This window comes from Eptatretus burgeri, chromosome 12, assembly GCF_056783735.1.
Source record: "Eptatretus burgeri isolate ZD-2024b chromosome 12, Ebu_testis_v1, whole genome shotgun sequence".
Lineage (NCBI taxonomy): Eukaryota > Metazoa > Chordata > Myxini > Myxiniformes > Myxinidae > Eptatretus > Eptatretus burgeri.
The window spans coordinates 84,024,774-84,051,665 of NC_140972.1; the positions used below are offsets into that span (position 1 = coordinate 84,024,774).

Genomic DNA, 26,892 nt, shown 5'->3' on the forward strand with positions numbered 1-26,892 from the left:
ATGCACCTGCGTTATCAGCTGGTCGACCGGGAGTTTAGAAGAGGGCAAATGTGGCACATCCCATATATCACTTTATATTGACTCATTGTTCCCTTGCAATGCATCTCATTTGTCTTGCAGAACATGACAAGCACAGGATGTGCAAAAGTGCCGATTACATGAACCTTCATTTCAAAGTGAAGTGGCTGTACAATGAATATGTGCGAGACCTACCTGCCTTCAAGGACAGAGTTCCCGAATACTCTTCGTATGTTTGTTTTCGTGTCTTTGTGCATTAATTCAATGAAACTTCTCATGGAACTTGTTTATATGATGTGATTGCTGTATGTCTCAGTCATAATTTGAAGTATTCCATCAAGTTCACATCACTACTGTCTGTGTTATGAATGTGTGTCAGCCTGTTTGGTGATCTGGTGACATGACATCATCACTTGGTTTTTATTTTTTAATACATCACCCCCTAAGGTCTTTGGTGTCATTCTGAAATAAGCCAAACCTATGTATGTATGTACTGTATGTATGTATGTATTGTTACGGGCCGGGGGTCGGCCGCCAACCGACCGCTCTGACGGAGCCGCAAGTCGAGTCGGCCCGACCAATCGCCCGGAATATAGATCGCCGCCCGGATAACTCCGAGCGACGGGTCCTTGTACAAGAACCGAAATACGCCAATCGGCAGATCACGTGGAGTAGGGTGGATTGCCAATCTTCAATGTACCTATATACCCACGTAATCTAACTACCGGGGTATTCCACCCTCGACGGAACTCGTACGGAACAAACCGCCGAGGCAAGCCTGTCCCGTGCGCAATTCCGAGTGGCTTAATCGCCGAGAACCGTCGGTCCAAATGTCCCCCTTTTACGGCAAACCAACGGCTTTCTAACTCCCAACACACGAAATGCTCAGTCAATGAAAGAATCGACGCGACGAGCTGAAAACATTTAACAATTTGGGTATTTATTAATAATAATGGGGAACAAGGGAAGCACGTAAGAGCAGAACTATTCCGACTATACGAAATGCGATGCAAACATTTACAGCACACAAAGCACTTAACAATTTCCTACTTATTAGACGGGCCCACGGACACACGTACGCACACACACACCCAATAAATGGTGGCAGAGGCCTTTAATAACGAGCTCCAGCTCGGAGGACAGGTGAGCTGAAACCCAGAACCTATCTCGAACCTCTCCACCTTGTGTGGTCTTCAAGGTGTTCGGACCCGGGCGAGAGCAAGAGCGAGCTGGACCCAATCGCCGTGAGCCCCGATCCGTCCCGAGCTCCTGCGAATCCTCCCGCGCTTCTCAACACGTGCTGGTGAGACGAGGCGCCGATCCTTTCCGTCAATGCGTCGCTTCCCCGAGGAACCACCTCCAAGAAGAGGCCGATGAGTCACACCAAGCCGGGAACCAAACGGAGAACAAAGAGCTCCATGAACCAAGAAGAAGAAGAAGCCACCATTCGCAGCTCGAGCCGAGCAACCGGCTCGACTTTCTTCCAAAACAAAGCAGCTCTCCAAGAAATCTACCAAGCCAAGCAGAAGCCGAAGGCCCACTGAACCACCAAAGCAAAAAGCCTCCTCCCGAGCCAGGCCGCAGCTGAAGATCACTGAGCCAGCCGAAGCAAAAAGCTTCCGAAGGCCTCAACCCTAACCCAAGCCAAACAGGACCCGAAGGTCTGCTGAGCGACTACTCTCTGCCGAAGCAAAAAGCTTACTACTCAAGAACAAAGAAAGGATCTCGTCCTTATCCTTCTCCGCCCCTTCCCCCCCCCCGCTCCCGGCGTGACTCATGACTCATGCCCTCGTGCTCCATCCCCGCTCAACCACGGGTGGGAGGGAGTTGTTGACATCATGAATCACGGGACGGCAGGGTTCTTCCTGCTCTTCGCAGAAGAGGGGGAGGGATGTCTCCATTGTTCGTTCCCTAACTATTAAATCGATCCGCAGCACATCTAATCGATTTCTGAACATTTAAAGAATGGAAGGTGAGCTATCTAGGGAACAAGCACTTATCGACATTGCTGACTAAAGGAACCTGTTTGTTGTGTGCAATCGAATTCCAAATTCGTAACAGTATGTATGTATGTATGTATGTATATATGTATGTATGTATGAACCTGAAAAATCTAAAACAGCTTGGACAATCTGCACCATATTTTGCATACCAGCTGGGGGTACTTGTGAGACAGTCATTGCACAATTAAAATTGGCACCTTAACCCCCCATGGTGAGAGAGATGACCCAGACAAGAGGTGGAATAATGTATGCATATTAGTCCAGCTCAAATTTTGATATGAAGAAGGGGGTGGGGTGCAATAAGAGTATTTTAAAAGGGGTTTACAACCACAATTTTTATAAAAAAGGGGGGGGGGTGCAACAGAATTTTTATAATGTTGTGTGCGGTGCAACTATAATTTTTATAAGGGGGGAAGGATAGTTACATTACGGAGGGGTATTCGTCCAGAATATCAGGGGGAAGGGTGCACAGTCATGATATTTATAAGGAAAGATATGGTGCAACCATAATTGTTTTTAGGGGAGATGGGGTGAAACAAGAACTATAAGAGGGGAAGGGGCACAACCAGAATATTATAAAGGGAGGTTGGGGGAGGGGGATTGTACACATGGAAGATATATCACTGACACCAGAATTTGCTCCTGGAAGGAGTGGATATTTAATACTTCTTGTAAATTTCATTGATCTTACCTAATGTCCTCCTTGTGTGAAAATGCAGTGGTATATCCTTCGGCCTATGTCCTTGTTATTCACATTTAATTGCCTTAAAAATCCCCTAATGCTCTTATTATTTGATATATTAAAGTAACAAAGGTCATCCTTTTACTTCAATATTATCATCAAAGTTTGTGGCCAAATTAATAAAAAGTTAATCATTAATTTTAAACAAAAAAAATAGGATCACTGATGACATGACATCATCTGATGGTGATCTGATGACATCATCATTGGTGATCTATAGTCTTATCATTGGTAAAAGCTTATCTTGGTCTTGGTCTAATGTTGCAATCCAAATGTGGTTGCATTCTGACTTGTTGGCTTGGAGAAGAATATTTTTGAAGGAATTTACACGATGTTCCCAAACATTTATGATGTCCGCCATTTTGACCCACTTTTCGGAAATGTGGCATGACCTCCACAATTTAACATCAGTACGCTGTCCTAATGTTGTAACCCAAATTTGGTAGTAATCTGACTAGTGGGTCTGGAGAAGATTTTTGAAGGAATTTACGCGATTTTTTTCCAAAAATTTACTAAGTCCACCATTTTGACGTCCTGAAAGTCGCGTGACCGGAATGACCTTTGCAATCCACATTACCAGTCAGAAGCGGAACCTTGCTGCCAAATTTCAGCTGCATCTGCCCAGCTCTTTCGCCGGAGAAGTCGAAAGAGGAGACAGACGGACGGACAAACGGATGTTGCACGACGACAATACCTTATCTAGAATTGCAATGCCAGATAAGCTAAAAATCAAACCTAAGTATGATCAACATTAATGCAATGTGCTGAAAGTGCAGAGACATATGAGGCAATTTTTGGTCCAAGGCTTCATGATAGATATAAATTTTCTTTGGAAATGTCTGTTCATCACAATCCTCGAGAAAGTGATTTTCTCCATCTTTCCCATCAGCATAATGTTTGCAGATATGCAAATCTTATTGTCATTTTATAGTATTCAATTCTACGTTGACACGTGTATCATCCTTTTGATTCTATCAAGCTCTGAGTGCAGTAAAGGTGTATAAGTGATTAATTGTCCTTTGATGTACAGTAGAAGTGATAGCTCCAACTGTAAAGAAAAAATAGGTCTGAATTGGTATTGAGATTCCTATTATTCAAGTTTGTGAGATTGGTCTTACATCAGACTCAATACGAATTAATGAATTGGAAATGGTGGGGATTCAAATTATCGAAAGTCCATCATACTTAAATTTACCTTAAAATGTTTTCCTATAATTTCTCATGAGATGTGGTGGAAATCTCATGAGAATTTTGTCTGATCTCACAAGAAATTTCTGTAATGGTTTACCTAACATTCACATTCAAAATGTACCATTGCTCCATTTAAAGTTACATAATACAGCTAGAATAGCATTCGGTGGAGTGCATACCTTCCCCAGACTGAACTGTTTACTTTTTGTGTCCTCATGATATGATAGGCCGGATCTGGATCTCATCAGCTTGTTGAACCAAAATCAGCTTGATATACCTGAACCAAAATCTAATCAGCTTGTTCTTGTCACCTACCCAATTTATCCACCAAGTTATGTCATAACCCATCCTTGACTGTTTGAGATGTCATGTTATGTATCGTTTTTGATGGAGGAGCCATGCAAGGTGGAGATCTCTCAATGGTGAAGAATCACTTTGGCTATTAAAAACATTCTCAGATCCACATCCGAATCTTCACCAAAATCTAATCATTTTGTTCTTGTTACACACCCAACCTGTCCCCCGAGTTTCATCTGAATCCGTCCATAACTTTTTGAAATATTGTGCTATATATCATTTTTGGCCTTATCTCTCAATTGTGGTGAATCACTTAAAAAATTATCATTTCCGGATCTTCACCAATGTCGAATCAATTTGTCACACACCCAACCTGTCAGCCAGGTTTCATCCGAATCTGTTCATACCTTTTTGAGATATCCTGCTCACAGACAGATAGACAAACAAACAGGGGTGAATACATAACCTCCGTCCATCTTCAGTGGCAGAGGTAATCAGAATTTTGGATGGTTTGACATGCAGACTCAGATACCTACCTGAAGGCCTGCTTCTTTTATCTCCACCTCATTTCAGAGAGAGCATCCAGCTTAAAATTCCCTTAAAAGGATGTCATACTCTTCACTGGAACACTCCAGCGGAAATTTCACTTTGATCTGTTTCTGCTGCGGATCTCAGAAGTTGTTACAGACAACTGAGATGAGAAACACTTTCTCTCAATGAAAGTTGAAAGTGTTTCAGAAATGCAAACTCAATGAAATTTTAAGAGTATTTTTTTTCTCTTAGGAATTCATATTGTAAAATCATACATTCAGACTCTGATGTCAAGTTAGATAGTTGGGAAGTTTTGATTTTAGAAAAACCCCTTCATGGTGTCAGCTTGCACGTGCTTCAAAGTTGCTCAAGTACAAAGTTTCATGGATCTTCATGTTAAGCTTTTTAATGGAAATCTCGAAACATATTTCTCTCTCCTTAAATCTGAGTACCTGCTGCTCCTTATCTGGTTTCTTCTCTGAAACAATGATTTTTGTCTCAGTTTCTAAAAATGATTGGTGCTGAAATCAATATTGTGATGTTTTTTGAGTGGAAACCCATCATTAAATTTCCAAAATCCATGCTGAATGCACACCTCATCCCTTTTGTTCCTCACTTCTACCACATCTGTAGAACTACCTTCCAGAGGCTATTTTTCCCTCCAGTGCATCAAGCAGGCAGTGCACCGACATCTCTTGTCATCCCCTATCCTTATCCACAATCTTTATGACCCCCATGAACCCTTCCTCACCCAACCCTCTTATTTGCTGGTTTCGGTGCTTCCTTCCTTTCTCTCTTCCTTTCTTGTTCGTTTATTACCTTGATCGTTGGGCCCAATTGTTTCCCCCATAACCCCCACTGTCATTTTAACCTCGCTCTTCCATGAGCTTCACTCATGTAGAGACAAAAAATAATTTGTACCAAGTTCTAGATAATTACATGAGGCTCCAGTCTTCCATCATCAGATGAGATATACCATCATCACGTTATAATATACGGAGGTATTTTTCCGGACTGTTTTGTGCCGAAAGTTATGCACCTGTCTAATGTGCCCGTTGGTTTAATCACATGAGAAAATACATCAAACTCCCTGCGCAGTTCATCTTTCAGCAACTTGTATTCATTAAACTGGTAATATTATTTATTGCCTCTGCCACTGAAAGAAGGTGAAGGAGGTTGTTTTCTCACCTTTTTGTTTGTTTGTTTGTGGACTAGATATCTCAAAAAGTTGGGAATGGATCCGGATGAAACTTGGTGGACAGGTTGAGTGTGTGACAAGGACGAACTGACAATATTTTGGTGAAGATCCGGATCCGGATCCGACTACTTGGATTTTTAAAGTGATTCTTCACCATTGAGAGATAGGGCCAAAAACGATACATAGCACGATATCTCAAAAAGTTGTGGACGGATTCAGACAAAACTTGGTGGACATGTTAGGTGTGTGATAAGGTGGATTCAATTTTGGTGATTATCTGAATCCGGATCTGGAAATGAGAATTGTTTAATTTTTAAAGTGATTCTTCACCATTGAGAGATAGGGCCAAAAACGATATAGCATGATATTTCAAAAATGTATTGGGCCCGATATGTTCTCGTGGATCAGTCATTACGTGGCAGAGGTATGCGCTCTACCCAGTGCCCTTCTAGTTGCATCTGAAATAATGTTTATGAATAATACAGTACGCAGTTTTTTGTAATTGTTAATCATTCAAACTTATATTCTTTTGACAGCATGATTTTAACAACAAATGAAAATTTGTTGTTTCTCTTCAAAACAATTTAAAATTGTCCGTTCATATATTAATTGTTAAAATTGTTTTTGAAGCAGCGATACTGCTTGTTAAATAGGATATATGCATGAGCACCATTTTGAAGGTTGCACTGTGGCTCTTGTGTTGTTCTCGATCGCCTCCTTGACTGCTCGGTTACGCGACTAGACAATGCAGTAAAATTGTGTCTGGAACGTCTCCTGGCGATAACTTGCAATAAGTAATAGTGGCTTTGAATTCTCAGTCTCCTTGGATGCCTTTTTGAATGCTCGACTTTGAGATTCCTATCAATGCCATCTACTTCAGGGCATGTGCAGTCGATCGCGAATATCCCCGACTGGGAAATTTTCTTGCTGTATAAAAAAAGCTGACCAGTGCAAGTCAACAGGAACACTGAAAATAAATTCACAATAATTAGTTCATGAATCTCATATAAACCTTGCCACATCTAAGTTGTCGAGTTTCAAACCTCCTTTGGCATAACTGTGCAAGGAAGTTTGAAAATTTCACTTTCATATTAATTCATGTGTCAGACTGTTCAAAGGCAGAGCAATCATTATTTGTCTCAGCTTTGAGATTTCATTTCCTGTTGGCTGAAATAACCTGAAATTATTTTCTTTATATTAACTACCCTACAGGACCTCGCTTTATTAGCATTCATTGTTGTGGGAATCAATCTTATATTTGAATGTTAATTTAGTATTTTGTTTTGATGTCTATATTCAGCTGTCGATTTGTTGTAATCATAAAGTGGCAGACTGTTTCCTGCTCTTTCATAATTGCTCCCTTCCCTTGGAAACATTTTGTTTTACCTCACACCCAAGCTTCTGGTGCGACAGCTCGTATTGCTTCCATGTTGTGTTTTATAAGTGTTGTTTTGGACATTGGACATTGGTGCTATGGAGTGGTAATTTTTCCAACTGTGATTTTTGTTCAATTTACTCTTTTAAAAAAAATCATAATAATCAACCCGGTTTCCTGCCCACATCTTTATTATTGTATTTTGCTGAATGTAATCAATAGGTATTAGTTTGATCCTCATACTTGGTCACGCCAACGGATTATGTTTCTAACCGCGATGCAATATCGAGAAATTCAGGAATCATTAATTGTTTTTGTTCCCTCGTGGATTATAATGGAGTAATTTGTTAGCCCCACCCGAAAAAGAGAGGTTATTGCAAGCAGACTGTGGCAATGAGTGAGTGTGTGAGTCCATGCAAGATCTACTTAAACCTAGATCGTTGATACTCAGATTTAACATAATCTATATACCTTGGATGAGGATCTTCATTGTCAAATGTTCTGTCTTGTTTCACTGAATTTGTGTAAGATGAACAGCAGATGTGGAATTTGTTCCCCTGTATAACTTTGTATTCCAAGTAAGTAACATTCACTCTCAGGAGAGCCAGAAAACAGCATCTGTTCAACCATACAATTGAACTTTCAGACTCATCTAACTCCTCTAAAACCTGGTGGTGCCTTGTTAAGTCTGTCTCTGGTGTATGTTCCCCCTCCATCCCTTCCCTCTCTTCAAATGGCATCACAGTCGACTCTGCTCGTGAGAAGGCCGAATGCCTCAATTGTGTGTTTTCTTCTAACTCTTGTGTCCCCAACCTCTCATTATTTGTAACCACCCTTCCCAATCGTACCAAACTGCTCCTGGACTCTGTACTTTTGCACCTGAGAAAGTGGACAAATTTATTTCAACCCTCAACTCTGACTCTACTCCAGTACTGGATGGCATCAGCTCACGTATTGTGCTCTGCTGCTCTTGCACCTTCTCTCTGTGCCATTTTCACCCTATCATTTGTCCCATGACATTTTCCTTCTGCTTGGACATTAGCCAACATCACTGGATTACAGAAAAAGTGGGATGACGAGTGGGCCGACAGTCATCTCTCAAGGTTGTAGTTCAGACCTCTGCCGAATCCACAATGTGGGAAATGTCACGAACGTTCGCCAAAAGTCAATTTGGAAGAACCCCCCTGATCTGAAATCGAAAAATTCAAGATGGAGCAACCCTGCGGACCATCGAGTAGAAGGGCTGTATCGGGTTTCAAAGAGTCGCTGAGTCCACTTTCCACCAGCACTCCAGGGGTCTCCGTCTGGCCATCCCCCAGGCAGATGCCTGGCCCATCCACTAGGCAGATGCCTGGCCCATCCCCCATCTCCTTGAGATGCTCATCAACCTGCTACGACCACAAGGCACGTGGTTGACCGATTGGCCTCCTCCACTCACGAGGCTTCCTCGCTGAGAGAATCTAGTGAGCAGGATCAGCATCAGGAAAACGAGCCACATGTCCATACAGCCACAGTTGACGCTCACGGACGATGCAGGTAACAAATCTCATTTGCGTCCCTCTCAGCAACCGCTCGTTGGACACAAAGTCCAACCAGTGAGAGCCAAAGATTCTCCGAAGAGACCTGGTACCAAAGGAATTAAGTCTCCATCTCAGATCCCTGGTCAGAGTTCAACTATCACATCCATAGAGCAAGACCTGAACCATCAAGGACCTGAAGACTCAGACTTTTGTCCTCCCACACAGGTACCAGCAGCGCCACACCCCATGAACCAGTGAATCCATGACTCCCCAGGCCTGACTCAGGCATCTGTTGACCTCTGGCTCACAGCCAGAAGAGACATGAATATCACTGCCAGGGTAAGTGAATCTCTCCTCAACCTCAACATCCTCGCTACAAACAGCTACAGACAGGCTAGCAGCATCCAAGATGTCATTGAAAGCCTGGATCTTAGTTTTGGCCCAGGAAACCCATAATCCTAGCAGCTCCGACTTCTCATTCAGCACCTCGAGGGCCCCCAAAAGGCTATCTAAAGTCTCCGCAATGATGACTGCATCATCTGCGAAATCAAGGTCAGAGATCTTGACATTCCCAAACGATGCACCGCAGCTTGATCTCTCCGACATTCTCTCCAAAATCCAGTCCATACAAATGGTGAAAAGTGTGGGGGGCAAAACACACCCTTGATGAATTCCAGTAACAACTGGAAATAAGTCAGAGATGGTATCACCACATCTTACAGCACTCTCAGTAACAGTGTATAGTGCAGACATCAGATTGATCAGTTTTGGTGGCACCCCACGAAAACCAAGAATCCTCCAGAGGGCATCCCAATTCACTGAATCATACACTTTACAGAGATCAACATAGGCTGCAAGCAGCCCCGGCTGAAACTCTCACTTGCGTTCGGTAGGACACAAAGAGCAAGTGTACGGTCAATCATTGACCTCTTTCGTGTAAAGTGGAACTGCTCTGGACGCTGATGCTCAAGCAGATGGTGAACCCTATCAAGCATTATCCTGGCAAAGACCTTGCCCAGCACTGAGAGCTGCATCACCCCTCGGTAGTTGTTGCAGTCTTGGCAATCACCCTTCCCTTTCCAGAGTGGGACAACAAGCCCCCTCTTTCAGTCAGTTGGGATGATGCCTGTGTTCCAGGCAGAGCACTGAACTGCATGCAACGACATGAGTGCAGCATTTCCACCAGCCTTGAGAAGTTCAGCATGGATGCCACAGATCCCTGGAGCTTTCCCCCATTTCAACCAGTTTATCGCAGTTGGTGTTTCCACAAACGAAGGTAGACCACAGTTTATTGGAGGGTCAGCAATCGGGATAGTAACACCCCTGACATCCAACTCTGCAGCTGGTGGATCAGCCTGGTATAGCTGTTCAAAGTAGCCAGCACAGCGGGCCTTCACTTTGGACTCCTCTGTCAAGAGCCCACCACCCTCTGCTCTAACTGCAGTACACCGAGGGATGGGCCTGCAGGAATGTAATGCATGAATTTCCCTGTAAGCAGGATGATAATTACTTGACCACAGGTGATGCTCTACCCCCTCACAGTTTCCTCACACAAAGGCCTTCTTGTCCACCCTTAGCACATGTTCAGTTTTATGCCTCAACTCCCTGAACAGCTCAGCTCTACCATTCAGCCTGACCCTGTGACACTGGTCAATGGTATCCAGTGTCCCTTAAGAGACGAAATTCTTCTTCGCGCTTGTGTGACTTCCAAGACATCTACCAGCAACATCAAAAACGGTGGTCTTGAAGGCACTCCACAACTCTTCAAGATCCCCCAAAGCATCGAGACCCCCCAAATCTCTACTCAACCGGTTCACAAACTACTCAGCTAACCTCTCGTACATGAGCTTGCCAACATCCAGCCTAGGCTGGGATGGTAGGTTACCATTCTCCAGGATTTAAGGTGCAGCTTTAGAGTTGCTACAACAAGCCTGTAGTCAGTATTGAGGAACTGAACACTCCGGTAGACCCTGCAGTTCTGGATCATCCTCCAACGACCATCAACGAACTCATGGTCAATCTCCTTTGCCACACTGCCAGCGTTGGAACACCAAGTCCAGCAATGAGCATGTTGGTGCTGAAACCATGAACCAGCCCCCCTATGTCCATGACTTCTTGCAAATTCAAGGAACTTCGTGCTATTCTGTTTCACAGTTGCAGACCCATGGGGACCAGCACATGTCTCATAACCATCCCTATCAGTTCCAGTCACTGCATTGAAATCCCCCAATACTGGAAGAGTATCTCACCTGGGGCACTGATCAACCACAGACTTGAGCGTGGCATAGAATGCATCCTTCATGGTGAGATCACTTGCCTCAGTCGGAGCATTTACAGAGGCCAGGGAAATGACACCCAAGCCGTAACGAATCCTCAGTCTCATAATACGCTCATTGACCGGTGTTACCTCAATTATCATTGGAGTCAGCTTATTGGACACAGCTGCAACAACTCCTTGGGCATGGTAACCATCAAAGTGACCAGACCAATAGTAGGTGTAACCATCCACCATGATCTCTCCGCAATCCGGTCTCCGAACCTCATAGAGTGCTGCAATACCGATGTCCAAACACTTGAGCTCAGATGATAACAGAGACAGGTGATCATCCTCTCTTGGGGATAGGACATTCCAGGCACCCACCCAAAGGGACCACCGTCTGATGGACGTACCTCATCACCACCCCGATACCCACTACCGCAATCTGACCAGGGAAGGTTACCCTCTGGTTTTCCTCATATCATCAAAAATTGGGGGTTTCGAAGGCTTTTCCCCAATCCCGTCATCTGGTGAGCCACCCTGCGAAGGGCAGTTGCACAGGAGGTACTCCGACGGAGTGGGTTTTCAGATTTTCTTGTGCTTTTCGTATGTTTGGCAGAATGAAGTGTTTTGCGGTGGCTGGAGTGCAAATCCTGCCACCAACCTCCTAAAATAAGTCACTCAACTGCAGGATGACATCCGTAGACACAGTTGGGCAAGAGATATGGATGGCTGTTGGTCTCAGATCACCAATCTCAGATCTCAAATCACCAATTTGGTTTCAGACCAGGTCACTCTACCCTGGACATTCTACTTTTACTATCCCAACAATCAATATCAGACCTGAGATCAGGGCCATCTGGGGTGGGGAGGGTGAAACAATAAAAATGTCTTGTGCTTTTGATGCAGTCTGGCATACCACCTTGCTCTCCAAACTATCTGCCTAAACTATTCACTCACTGCAGATCTGGATAAAATCACAAACTGGTCCAACACGTGGAACATGTCTTTCAATCCAGACAAATCTCACACTCTCACTATGTCTCTTCGAAAGGACCGTTTACAAAACCCCCCCCATCCACTTTCTCAACAATCCTCTGGAAGAAGTCTTTTCTTTCAAGCTTCTAGGTCTCACTATCTGCCATGACCTTTCCTGGGAAAGTCACATTTCCAACCTCGCCTCAAAAGCCAGTCGCCGACTGGGATTCCTCCGTCGTGCTAAGTCCTTCCTCGGCCCTCTTGAGCTCCTGACCACTTACAAAGCTTTTGTCCGTAGCCTGATGGAGTACTGCTCTCCCCTCTGGGCTGGTGCTCCTGCCTCTGGGCTGGTGCTTCACGCTGTCGAAACCAGGGCATTTAAGATCATCGGCATCTCCCGCAATGAAGCTGAGTCTTTGGGCCTCTCACTCAATCACCGCAGGTTGGTCGGTGGTCTTTCTGTCTTCTACCGACTCCTCTCCAGCCTTGCCCCCCCTGCTCTCTCTGCGATTTGTCCCCACCACATTTCCACAGGGTGCTCAAGGTCCGCCAACAACCCCCTTCTGGTAAAACTACCAAAATCACGAATCACTGCTCATCTTCACTCTTTCATTCCTCTTTTTTCCCGCCTTTGGAATAAACTTCCTCACTCTATTCTTTCCCATTCTTCCCTCCAGGCTTTCAAAACAGCTGTTCACCACCACCTCTTATCTTCCCCCATCCAAATCCTCGATCTTTTCTACCCCCGATAATCCACCCAAGCCCACTTCCTTCATTTCTCCTACTTTCCTTCCTGAAAGTCCCTGAAATGTCCATCTTCTCTTCGCCATGTTCCCCGTCCCATCCCCATCCCTCTCCCTTCCACAGTTCACCTAATGTGTCTGTTCCCCACTGTTTTGTCCCTTCCACTCCCGCCCCTCTTGTCTCATGCCTCCTTGCTGTGAGTTGTGTGTTAGCTCTCATACGAGCCTCGACCAAGGTATACAAAAAAAAAAAAAAAAAGGCATCCAAGGCCAACTCCACACATGGATTACTGACTTCCTCTACTCTCATAGCCAATGTGTAGCACTCAACAGAATCCTTTCATCTACTCGACCTGTAAAAGCTGGAGTGCCCCAGGGCAGTATTCTGAGCCCAGTCCTTTTTCTGATCTTTATTAATGATCTCTCTGACTGTCTGTAAAATCCCCTTTATGTATTTGATGATGCCATCCTCTGCCACACCATTCCTCATCCTTCAGACAAACAGGCAGCAGCCTCTTCCCTCTCTTCAGACCTTGATAAAATCACAACCTGGTCAAACACTTGGAATATGTCTTTCAATCCTGACAAATCTCGCACTCTCACTATCTCTCTTGCTGAAAGAACTATGTGTCGAACTCTCATTTACTTTTTAAACAATCCTCTTGAGGAGGTTTAGTCACTCAAACTGCTGAGTCTCACTTTCATCCATGATCTTTCTCAGGCAAACCACATTTCAGAGTTTGCAAAGTCCTTCCATGGCACACCGGAACTCCTATCCACCAACAAGGCCTTCATCTGAAGCTTGATGGAGTACTGCTCTTCCCTGTGGGCTGACTCCCCTGCCTGACTCCTTGCTCAGCTTGACGCCATGGAAACCATGGCCTTAAATATATTGGGATCTCCCGTGCTGAGGCTGAGTCTATGGGCCTATCACTTTCCCATTTCAGACAGGGCGATGGTCTCTATGTCTTTTACCGCCTCCTCTCTGATGTTGCTCCCTCTGCTCTTTCTGTGCTTTCACCCCTCCCCACCCCAAGGTTTCTACAGGGCTCACACAGTCCACCATCAATCCCTTTCTGGTGAAACTACCTCAATCTCGGATCACTGCACTCCTCCACTCATTAGTTCCTCTTTTTCCTGCCTGTGGAACCAACTTCCACATTCTCTTCAATCTCATTCTTCCCTACTGGTCTTTAAGCCAGGTGTTCACCATCTCAGATCATCATCCCAAATCCAAAACCATGCATGATCTTTTCTCCCCTTGCTAACTTCCCCACTTCCCCACCCCAAGCCCTTCTCCGTCCAAACTTCCAGTTTTTCCCTCCTGTATCCATCTTGTCCTTTCCTGCCCCTTATTCCTCCCCACACCCATTGTTTGTCCAAGTCCCTAAAGACTAATTGGCAAGTCCCTCCATCTTAGCCTTAAACTCCGCTGTTGGTGTCCTGCCTCCTGCCTCCTCTCTCTCTCTCTCTCTCTCTCTCTCTCTCTCTCTCTCTCTCTCTCTCTCTCTCTCTCTCTCTCTCTCTCTCTCTCTCTCTCTCTCTCTCTCTCTCTCTCTCTCTCTCTCTCTCTCTCTCTCTCTCTCTCTCTCTCTCTCTCTCTCTCTCTCTCTCTCTCTCTCTCTCTCTCTCTCTCTCTCTCTCTCTCTCTCTCTCTCTCTCTCTCTCTCTCTCTCTCTCTCTCTCTCTCTGTTACATCCTGATCCATTCAGTGTACTAACTCTTCCATGAGCCTCGGCTACGTATGCAAAAACTAAAATGAAAAATAAAAGTCATAAAAGTTCCCAAGTTTAAACATTTCGGCTGATTTGAAGATAAACGTTTAAAATTTTTGTTATTCGGCAAACCTTCCCTCTAACCCCACCCCCAAAAATGACACAATCGGGCAACAAAATTGGCCTAATATACACCTACACCCTTGACAAAATGAAACCATCTGGATATTAACCCCGAGTGACACTGCTCAATATAAAAACGATGATCGTGTCGAATCCAATTACATCAAAAAGTTCCACAATATCTTTTTACAATGTAAGTTGACTTTTGCTTGTAATTTGAGCAGTCGTTTGAAAAATTGAAGTTTCTTTGAATATGGGCAATAAATTTTTCATAAAGCTCTTCCTTTGTTTTCCCATGTAACATGTGGAGAGCATGGTTGTTTTGCCAAATGTGCTGACATTATCACATCCTCAGCATCATAAATGTTGGCATTCTTTCTGACCGTTTCTGGCCTAAAGTGAAATAACATTTATTTGCTTCCTGTTGCTCTTTGTAACAGCCATGCTGGCATAATCTGAGAGAGAGCTGAACAGCCAGACTAATTGGCAAATGGCAGGGGAAGCTTGACATGAACTATGTTAACCTGTCGCGCAGTAATTTTCTTGCTGGGCACGACTATAAGAGCTCACAATTATGTCAGATGAAATATTGACAATAATATAAAAGCGTAATTTGTAATTAAAATGTTGATGCCTTTATATGCCACCACAGGTTACAGATTAATGATTTATATGTTACAGATTTATATGCCACCACAGGTTACAGATGCCACCACAGGTTACAGATTAATCATTGAGCTGTTTTCAGCATGAATATGATACATCTACAGGTAGTGGACAAAAAAATGGAAACCCCTGGGTAAATGAGACCCCCACCCCCATTGTCCCCATCAACAAAGCATGTGTGGTCCCCAATGGTTTGATGAGCATGGCATTAATGTTATCCATATGCCATGGCCTTCTCAGTCACCAGATCTGAACCAAATCAAGCATTTATGGGATATTCTGAAACGACACCTGAGACAGCATTTTGCACCTCCATTAAACAATTGTAAGTTGATTCACTTTGTCGTGGAAAAATGTTTCCACATCCCTCCTACAGAATTCCAGACGCTAGTGCACTCCATGCCAGGAACATATAGGCTGTACTGCCCGCATGTGGTGGCCCAACGCCCTGTGAAGTGACTTTACATTGGTGTTTCCATTTTTTTGTCACCATAATAAATTTGTCATGATAGCGAGCTACAAATGGCAAAAATTGTAGGCTGATGGTGACCTTTTCCTTTCCACCATGCTTCCACTTTAAATATTGTGCACATGTGTTGTGACATACCAACTCCAAAGACCTTCATGCTGTATTGATTTCCTTTGAACTGTAAATGCTGGAGGCATTCAAAGTATTCTCAGAATATGACATTCAAAATTGTCAAAAGATGCCAATATATATTTTAATTTTCAAAACAGGATATATCTAATTAAGATCAAACAAATATATGTATATATATGTATATATATATGTATATATATATATATATATATATATATATATATATATATATATATATATATATATATATATATATATATATATATATATATATATATATATATATATATATATATATATATATATACCGGGCGTAGTGGCGTGCGCCTGTAATCCGGCTACTCGGAGGCTTGGGTTGGAGGATCGCTTGAGGACAAGAGCTCTGCGCTGGGCCGCGCTCTGAGAGGATGTAGGGCAGCCCAGAATCATTGCGAAACCCACTCCTTATCCCTGTGTCGTAAGAGGCCACCAGGGTTGCGTCAGGAAGGGCATCCGGCGTAAAACCTGTGCCAAATCAGTATGCCGATCATAACTGATGATCTGCTGTGGCGACCCCTAACGGGAGCAGCCGAAAGAAGAAGAACAATATATATATATATATATATATATATATATATATATATATATATATATATATATATATATATATATATATTGTTACAGCCACGGGTACCGAATGTATTATGAGGGGGTTAATCCTTGTTTTTCCTCGGAAGAACTGGACCTGGGGCTACCGCTCATAATTAACTTTTGTGGTGTGGTGGGTTGCTTAACAACCACAAATGCCAATCAGTTAACCACGAGTTCCATTGTCCACCGTCTAATTTGCCGTTTAACTCGAGGTCACGTGGCCTCCTGACCGGGGAACGCGCCCTCAGCGATGCACCAATCTTATCTTGATTAGATCTTAAGTAATGCGGCCGAGCGTTTAACAATGGTGCACGCCAACTCTGACAGGTTAATTAGTTTGGGAATTACCTCCCAGTCTATCTTGGTTCAGACAATGCTGGATCAATGGAAGGAAATGACAATCATGGGCAGGTTGAAATGTCAACAAGGAATTTATAATGAAGAAAATTAAATAAACTGAAGGACTTTTTATTTCCTTGCTGATTAAAAGGATGAATTGAAATCAAATGTTCAATCACCAAAATGTTCTCAAACAAACAAAGAATTCAAGAAGCATTTATATAAAAATGGACAAAGAGCAGATGTTTATCACGATGCCTTACTTAACAATTAAGCACGAGACATGGGCACTCATCAGATCATTCATGGGGAAAAAGAAATTCAGCCTTGGCCTGCCAAGGCAGAAGTCATTCTGCGTCTACTAAAATAAACCAAAATGTGTGAGCGTGGCTTGGTCTACCTCTCAAAATTAGCTCTCCACAGATTGGCTCGTTTCCGCTGCCAGCGCCCTACCTCGCCATTCACCCACCCGCAAACAGACTCGAACACTAATCGACGTCGCGGCGTCATCCCCAGGAAACAGGAATGCTAAGAACCAGGTACACCAAGAAACAGGTACACCAAGAACCAGGTATGCCAAGAACCATGTACGTCAAGAGCCAGGTACTGAGCAGAACCAGCAGGAACAGTCCAACTGTCACCAACTGCCATCGCTCCTGTTGTCAACCGTCAGGAGCTGTCACCAACCGTCAGCAGGATCTTTCACCAACCGTCAGCAGGATCTTTCACCAACTCCAATCAGGATCTCTGACCAACTGTCATCAGATTGTCCCACCAACTGCTAACAACGCAATCCTACCGTCCTGTTATAGGTGACCAGTGTGGGCGGAGCCTCAAGCATGACTTCAGCCAAATCCAGCCTGCCTATTGGTGCATCGCTGATCGAGACCTCCAACCGTCCATTCTCGCGGTCATTCTCTCCTGACCTTCGAACGAGATGCAACTTCCAATGAACACAGGCCTGGCTGACGACGCCATGATCAGAGTGCTGGACGAACACCAGAAAGCAGTAATATGCCGGAACAACCGAGCAGAAAGACGAAGCGCCCACACAACGTCAATAGGCAACTATCACCTCTTTGTTCAGCCCGACACGAAGTAGGAGCCAGTTAGAATCAATGGGAGCTGCTGAACTGGGTGTCGATCGCTAATGGAAAAAGGTGGGTGTCAAACGTAGATGAAAGAAGGTAGATAAATTTACCTTGAGGTAAATGACCTTGAGGTAAATGATCGGAGACCACAGCCATGTCCGATCATCAGAATGAACTGTTCAGGAAAAGCTTGCGGTGTGATTAATGACTCAAATGTCCGAGAAGTCCAATATGATAATGTGAACCAAAATACAATGTGTAAATAAATCATGTATTTCCAAGCCAATGTGTCTTCATGGAAAGGGAACAGAGGAGTACCCGTTGGGCTAACGGCTATCTTATCGCATCCACAAACGGTGAATATCCCTCATGCAGAAATCAAAACTGACGAAAAATCATACGTCGTGAATGTATCATAAAGTGGAAAAGGTTATATTATCCCATAAGAAAGAAAGGGAACCTGTTCTCTACCCTTCTCCAATGCATCAAAGAGTTCGAATCCCACCAGACAAGGGGATGGGTCTATTCTGAACATACATTTATGGAAATAACTATCTGAGGACCTGGATGTTGTGTGCATTAATAAGATCCGATTCTGAAATCCACAGCAAATCTGAAATCCGCAACTATATATATGTATACATATATATATATATATATATATATATATATATATATATATATATATATATATATATATATATATATATACATATATATAGTTGCGGGCCGGGGGTCGGTGGCGAGAATGACCACTAGGTGGGGAAAGCTATGTCGTCTCCACCAGACTCCCCGGAATTGTAGGGCGTCGCTCCAGATAATTCCGTGATGTGGCGGGTCGCTGAACCGACCGTGGTCGCCAATATTTCAACCTCGTAGCGTAGGGTCTTTTTGTCTCGAACCAATTTACCTAATTAACTACGTGATTTCGACAACCGGGGAAACCACGCCCTCGGCACGTCTTGCTCAAACCGGGTCACTCTACCGACAGCGGTAGAGTACCGACTACCAACTCCGGTTCGGGTGCAGCCAGGCGGAAACTGCCAAAGCCGTGCCGGCTGGGATGAACGGATTTTCGGGGATAAAACCCCACCTAAACTCAGATCCGAACCATGCTGGACCAATGCAAGAAGGGACGGAAACGGACTGGGAACATTTCTGTGATGACTTATTTACAGTGAATGAAGACACAAAGCAAGACTTAACGCGAATATGCAAGCAAGGAATATTTACAATGATCCAAAAACACTTATTCAGTTCTACTTAAAGACGAGCCCACACGCAGACACACGCACAATGAAAATATACCCAGAGTTCTTTATTGGACCCTCGCAGCCGAGGAGAGAGACGAGTTGGGGGTGCGCCGCGATGCGGAACCTGGCAAAGGTCGTTGGTTTGGTCCCCAGTCGCACGTGTGGGACTCGTGGTTCGTGGCAGAGCTCGGGTGGTGAATAGCGGGGTCCACGGGGGGGGGGGGGGGGTCGCTCTTTCCTTTCCTGGTAGAGGGCCAGCAGAGACACGTACGCCGCCTTCACAACCTTCTGCTCAACCCTCCGCTTCAAAAGAACTGCATGCTTAACAAAAACCCTGTCGAAAACCTCTGAACAACCTTCGTAACAACCCCTTCGTAGCAACCCCCCAAAAAACCTCCTCTGCCTCAGAGAGTGCTCGGGAATTTATGGACCTCCCTCAACGGGGCGGGGCTCGCTCGAACAGACCTCACTCCCTGCCCTGATTGGGCAGGCTCCCATGGACTGGCCCTTCCTGGGTGGGTTTTAATTGACGAACAACAACGATTTATTCGTGGAATTCTTCAATTCAAAGGTAATTTACTTGCGAGAAGGTAAACGTGGAAACATTGGTTCAGTTTGAAAGCCGATTTCCTTGAATCCCGATTAAGCACGACCCTGTTTTTTTAGCGATGACATTTTATGGACCTCAACGATCTCATTATAACGGGGCCACACTGTCGTTGTTTATTATCATTATGAGGTATTATGTTCTGTCGTGTTCATAATTGTACGTGCTATTTTTATACGAGGCTACATCACTCGGCGATAGGAATTTTTCAGCGACATATTTTTTTTCATTTTTTTATTTATTTGTTTTCAGAGCTGGCAGACCCTTTGTATATGCGATCCGTCATTGCCCGGAACGTCGTCGTTAAGCGGCGCATGACTGTATATATATATATATATATATATATATATATATATATATATATATATATATATATATATATATATATATATATATATATATATATATATATATGTTGTTCTTCTTTCGGCTGCTCCCGTTAGGGGTCGCCACAGCGGATCATCCGTTATGATCCGCATACTGATTTGGCACAGGTTTTACGCCAGATGTCCTTCCTGACGCAACCCTGGTCGCCTTTTACGACACAGGCATAAGGATTGGGTTTCGCCATGATTCCGGGCTGCCCTGCACCCTCACATTGCACGACCCAGCGCAGAGCACCCGTCCTCAAGCGATCCTCCAACCCAAGCCTCCGAGTAGCTGGATTACAGGCGCACGCCACTACGCCCGGTGTGTGTATATATATTTTATATATATATATATATATATATATATATATATATATATATATATATATATATATATATATATATATATATATATATATATATATATATATATATATATATATATATATATATATCCTGGTGTTGGCGCAGTGGTTCGGGCAGCGGCTTAGGATCCAAAAGGTCCTGAGTTCAAGCCCCGTTGGGCCACTGAATTAATACACCAGGGGGTTGACTCAGCCTGTCATCCTTCCGAGGTTGGCGAAATGAGTACCAGTATACTGGGCCGGTGTATACCCCGGTTAAAATAGGTGTACCATATCCCTGTGTCATAAGAGGCGACCAGGGTTGCGTCAGGAAGGGCATCTGGCGTAAAACATGTGCCAAATCACTATGCGGATCATATGGATGATCCGCTGTGGCGACCCCTAACGGGAGCAGCTGAAAGAAGAAGAAGATATATATATATATATATATATATATATATATATATATATATATATATATATATATATATATATATATATATATATATATATATATATATATATATATATATATATATATATATATACACACACACACAGCTCTAGAAAACAATGAGACCACTCAAAAAATTTTTTAAATCAGCATCTCCATATGTATGGCAGCCATTCCATTCCAGTGTCTGTTGAATTCCAACACAGGCACACCTCATTCTACTTAGTGAGGTACTGATTAGGTGATCACCTGAACCGAATCTTATTTAACACGGAAAATTATAAAAACCACTGCTGTGGTCATCATTATCCTCTTGCAATAGGACCAGCTGGATGGCAAAAACAGTGCTAGTAGTACCTCAAAAGTAATTGTAACAAAGAAAAAATAACTATTGACCATGCCAAAGGAGTTGAAAAGAAGAGTTTTGAGTGAGGAAAAGAAGGATTCAATCCTGGCTTTACTGGCAGAGGGATACAGTGAGCGTCACGTTGCTTCCATCTTTAAAATTTCAAAGACTGTGGTTGATAAGAACAAGGTCGAGTAGCAGACATTGGGGACAACAAAGCTACAGACTGGCAGAGGGTGAAAACGACTTTCCACTGACCGGGATGACCGCCAACTCATTTGAATGTCACTCAACAACTGTAGGATGACATCAAGTGACCTTCAAAAAGAATGGCAAACGGCAGCTGGGGTGAAGTGCACGGCGATGACGGTTCGAAACAGGCTCCTAGGGGCAGGACTGAAGTCGTGCAAAGCTAGAAAAAAGCCCTTCATCAATGAGAAGCAAAGAAGAGCCAGGCTGAGGTTTGCAAAAGACCATAAGGATTGGGCCGTAGAGGACTGGAGTAAGGTCATCTTCTCTGATGAGTCCAATTTTCAGCTTTGCCAACACCTGGTCGTCTAATGGTTAGACGGAGACCTGGAGAGGCCTACAAGCCACAGTGTCTCGCACCCACTGTGAAATTTGGTGGAGGATCGGTGATGATCTGGGAGTGATCTTGGGATCCAAAAGGTCCTGAGTTCAAGCTCCGTTGGCCGCTTGAAATAATACACACCAGGAGGTTGACTCAGCCTGTCATCCTTCAGCAAGGCTGGAATCGGGCAGATTTGTCATTGTGAAGGACTCATGAATCAAGCCACGTACAAGGTTGTGCTGGAAGAACATTTGCTTCCTTCTGCTCTGACAATGTTCCCCAACTCAGAGGATTGGTTTTTTCAGCAGGACAATGCTCCATGCCCCACAGCCAGGTCAATCAAGGTGTGGATGGAGGACCATCAGATGAACACCCTGTCATGGCCAGCCCAATCTCCAGACCTGAACCCCATTGAAAACCTCTGGAATGTGATCAAGAGGAAGATGGATGGTGAAAAGCCATCAAACAAAGCCGAGCTGCTTGAATTTTTGTGCCAGGAGTGGCATAAAGTCACCCAACAGCAATGTGAAAGACTGGTGGAGAACATGTCAAGACGCATGAAAGCTGTGATTGAAAATCAGGGTTATTCCACAAAATATTGATTTCTGAACTCTTCCTCAGTTAAAACATTAGTATTGTGTTGCTTAAAAATGAATATGATCTTGTTTTGTTTGTATTATTTGAGGTCTGAAAACACTGAATCTTTGTTGTTATTTTGACCAGTTGTCATTTTCTGTAAATAAATGCTCTAAATGACAATATTTTTATTCGGAATTTGGGAGAAATGTTGTCAGTAGTTTGTAGAATAAAACAAAAATGTTCATTTTACTATAAACAGTAAAACCCGAAAAACTGATAATTTTGCAGTGGTCTCTTAATTTTTTCCAGAGCTGTATATTTAATGTCGCGTGGGTGGCCAGCCCAAGTAAACCCTCCGACCAAAATTGTGGTGACGGGCGGTTAACACCGCCAACCCTCTGGGATAGCCAAGCCATACCTCATTAAGAGGAGGCAGACATGTTGTTTGACGGAGATTTTAACACGTGCTCGAAGGGTATGGTAGAGGGCAATGGCGGCCAGGCAGAAGATCAAGGCACAGGAGTACTGCACCAGGACAGCACAAGGGGGGTTATCCACGAACTCCACTACAAATGGATGAATACAATTTCTTCAAAATATACACATTTAATGAACATAGACAAATATTGACAAAGACAATAATTCAACAACCCCCCAACCCCCTTCCTCAATGCTACCCCCTCTTAACTTCCCCATCACCTGGTATTCACGTTATTGAAGTGACGGGTGGGATTTACTAGTGACGGGTGGTGTTTTGAGAGCGACCATCAGTGCGTCCTTTTATGATGCCGCAGTGCCGAGTGAGTAATGTGGTAAGGCGAAGTGAATAACAAGGTATTACATACGCAGTTCAGTCACCTATGCAACCCCATGCTACGTACAGTGTTCATTCATGTGCAAAATTGCCCATAGATGGCACGCCCTGTCATTGTGCTAAACATCAAAAATACATCCTATTCTCCTTTGTAATAACTGGTCGATGGATAAAAGCACAACGTTCAGGTCCCACATGCCTGATGTGCAGCCCGCGGGGTATCATGTTGTGCCTCAGTGTCTTCCGGTCCACCTGCTGAAAATGTTATGAAATTATTTTTTGTACACGAGATCATATTGTTTCACCTTTTTGTGGGATCTGCTCCCTGCCCCTACCCCCCTTCCCTCCTGCTCTCCCCCCTCTCCTCTCTCCTCTCTCCCCACTCTCCTCGTATTCCTGTTAGAAGATGCGATGCGTGTTATTTGCTGGTAGAAAACGTTTTGCTGTATTGTGCAACCATTTGCTGTTTCTCAATACTGCTTGGTGCATGTACCATGAGTTATTTCTGAAGTTACATTCCAGGTTTGGACTCTAACAGGGAAAAATGTATCATGTGTAGGTGGTTTGAACCATTTGTCCTTCAGTGGCTTGAAGAAAATGAGGAGGTATCACTCGAGTTCCTCCATGGAGCACTGGAGCGAGACAAGAAGGATGGGGTGAGGAAGATGTGGAATAATTGCCTGTTTTGTGGGGGGAAAAGTTTCTCTTAATGATGGCTTTCAGAAATGAGAATAACGAATAGACTGTATGTTGATCACATGTTTGTTTGGGGTTGCATACCTGTGCACAGTTCCAACAATCGTCGGAACACTCCTTGTTTACCTGCTCTGTGGTGGACGTTTTCACACAACTCAACCAAAGCTTTGAGATCATAAAGAAGCTGGAGTGTCCTGATCCTGAGGTTGTTGCCCATTACATGCGGAGATTTGCTAAGGTAAGAAAGTCATATTGATGTAATGTTCACAACCACAATTTATTTCACAAGCCCCCCCTAATTATACCTTTTCTCCATATCTCTTTTTTTTAGAATGGTGGTTCTGTAGTGACAAACATGTCATTTCCTGTGATTGTTTTAGAATGAAAATGATGGACTTATATTCTGAACGTGTAGCTTTGTGACGACTGAAAATAATTGAATGGGATTTGAGTAATGTGGGTTTCTGACTGAATGGTGCAGAGGAAGCAAGTGCACTTACCACTGAGTGATTTGGTCTGCATTTGATTCTCAACACAATTATACACTATCTGGTTGGTGGTGTTGGCATTGACGCAGAAATGGCATTGTATTCATGAGTGCTACAATCCTTGGATGGACGTTGAATAGGGGACCTGTCTGTCAGCATTGGTTGTTGCTGGTGGACTTTAAGATCCCACGGTGTCTTTCCATGAATATAGCCTGCACCGTGTCCACATGTCGGCGAATTCTTGGCAGCACCTTGTCAAAATTACTGCAAAAAAAACAAGCATAATTATTATTGATGGGAAACTTCTTCATCATCACAAATGCTCTGTGAGCAGAGTGTATGAGATTGTAGATACATTGTTGCGGGCCGGGGGTCGGTGGCGAGAACGTCCTCAAGGTGGGGGAGGTTCGTCGTCTCCCACCAGACTCCCCAAAATTGTAAGCCGTCACTCCGGATAATTCCGTGACGCGGCGGGTCGCTTAACCGACTGTGGACGCCAATATCTCAACCGCGTAGTGTAGGGTCTATTTGTCGATTACCAATTTACCTAATTAACTTCGCGATTTCGACTACCGGGGAAACCACGCCCTCGGCACGTCTTGCACGAACCGGGTCACTCTACCGACTGCGGTAGAGTTCCATCTACCGACTACCAACTCTGGTTCGGGTGCAGCCGAGCGGAAACTGCCAAAGCCGTGCCCACTGGAATGAATGGATTATCGAGTATAAAAACCCGGCTAAACTCAGATCTGAACCATGCTAGACCAATGAAGGAAAAGACAAAAACGAACTGGGGACATTTCTACAATTGTTTATTTACAATAAAAAGACACAGGGAAGACTTAACGTGGATATGCAAGTAATATTTACAATGACCAAAAACAAACACTTAAACAGTTTCTACGTATAAGACGGGCCCACACGCAGACACACACACAAATGAAAATAAACCCAGAGTTCTTTATTGGACCCTCGCAGCCAAGTAGAGAGACGAGCTGGGGGTCAGAGTCCAGCTGGGTACCTGACGGTCGGAGGAAGGGGTCGTTAGTTTGGGATATAGTGATGGTGACAATGGTCGTTAGTTTGGTCCCCAGTCGCACGTGTGGGACTCGTGGTTCGTGGCAGAGCTCGGGTGGTGAATAGTGGGGTCCACGGGGGGGGGGGGGGTCAGGGTCGCTCTTTCCTTTCCTTGTAGAGGGACACGTCCCTTGTAGAGGGACACGTCCCCAGCAGGGACACGTTCGCCGCCTTCACGACCTTCTGCTAAACCCTCCGCTTCAAAAGAACTGCACGCTTAACAACAACACTAACCCTCAGAGCCCTATCCAAAACCTTGTCAGAAAACCGTGGAGAACTTCCTCCAAGACCCTTCTTCCTCACTCGACTCTCAACCACCACAACCCTGTCAAAAACCTCAGAACAGCCTTCGTAACAACCCCTGCCTCAGAGAGTCCTCGGGAATTTATGGACCTCCCTCAACGGGGCAGGGCTCGCTCGAACAGACGTCACTCCCTGCCCTGATTGGACAGGCTCCTATGGGTTCGCCCTTTCTGGGCGGGGTTTCTGCCCCTGCCGGGAAACCCCACCCACTCTTCCACGCGAGTTCATACTTGTCGAGCAACAGTATCAATGTTGCGAAGGTCTTTGTGAAAGAGTTACAATGTTTGTGGAAGCTGAGAAACTGGAACCGCGAGATCCCGCCTCAGCACGTCAGGGTGCGAGAAGGCAGCCGGTTGGCAGTGGATCGTGACGGGGGATGGGATGGTTGTTAGATGGCTTGTTCGATGTAATAACCAAACTAAAAGATATCGCAACGCACGCCTTTGATTCTCCCACTAGACAAAAGGAAGGGGATCTGACTACACACATACTTAACGACATAACTGACTTTTGGGACATCTGTATGTTGAATGCATATGGTTTCCAGATCCGTAACAATATATATATATATATATATATATATATATATATATATATATATATATATATATATATATATATATATATATATATATATATACTGCTATTTATATAATCCACAAGGTGGGTCCTCTGCTGTTATTTTTATAATTATATAATCCTAGCCACCTGGATTTTGTTGATTAGGTGAGAGCTAATTGGCTATTCCCTCCATTCACAGGTGAGAGATGTGGGTGGGTCTTTCATATATATATATATATATATATATATATATATATATATATATATATATATATATATATATATATATATATGTATATATACATATATATGTATATATGTATATATACATATATATGTATATATGTATATATATATATATATGTATATATATATATATATATATATATATATATATATATATATATATATAT

The 26,892-nt window shown here is 43.8% G+C and overlaps 1 protein-coding gene, 1 long non-coding RNA gene and 1 pseudogene across 3 annotated transcripts in view; 1 reads left to right on the plus strand and 2 right to left on the minus strand.

Annotated features, from left to right (window-relative positions):
• LOC147016015 (protein unc-13 homolog B-like) overlaps nt 1-26,892 on the plus strand; it is a 1,009,527-nt gene that overhangs the window by 882,661 nt on the left and 99,974 nt on the right. For both annotated transcript variants that reach the window (XM_085848698.1, XM_085848699.1), the window contains 3 exons: nt 121-247; nt 23,914-24,010; nt 24,145-24,288. In XM_085848698.1, the coding sequence (XP_085704824.1) occupies nt 121-247; nt 23,914-24,010; nt 24,145-24,288 (368 nt within the window). The remainder of the gene's footprint in view (nt 1-120; nt 248-23,913; nt 24,011-24,144; nt 24,289-26,892) is intronic.
• LOC147016018 (signal recognition particle RNA) lies at nt 20,430-20,570 on the minus strand (annotated as a pseudogene).
• Nucleotides 24,319-26,892, minus strand: part of LOC147016019 (uncharacterized) — a 114,415-nt gene continuing 111,841 nt past the window's right edge. Inside the window, exon 3 of the long non-coding RNA XR_015049975.1 lies at nt 24,319-24,802. This is a non-coding gene — a long non-coding RNA (uncharacterized LOC147016019). The remainder of the gene's footprint in view (nt 24,803-26,892) is intronic.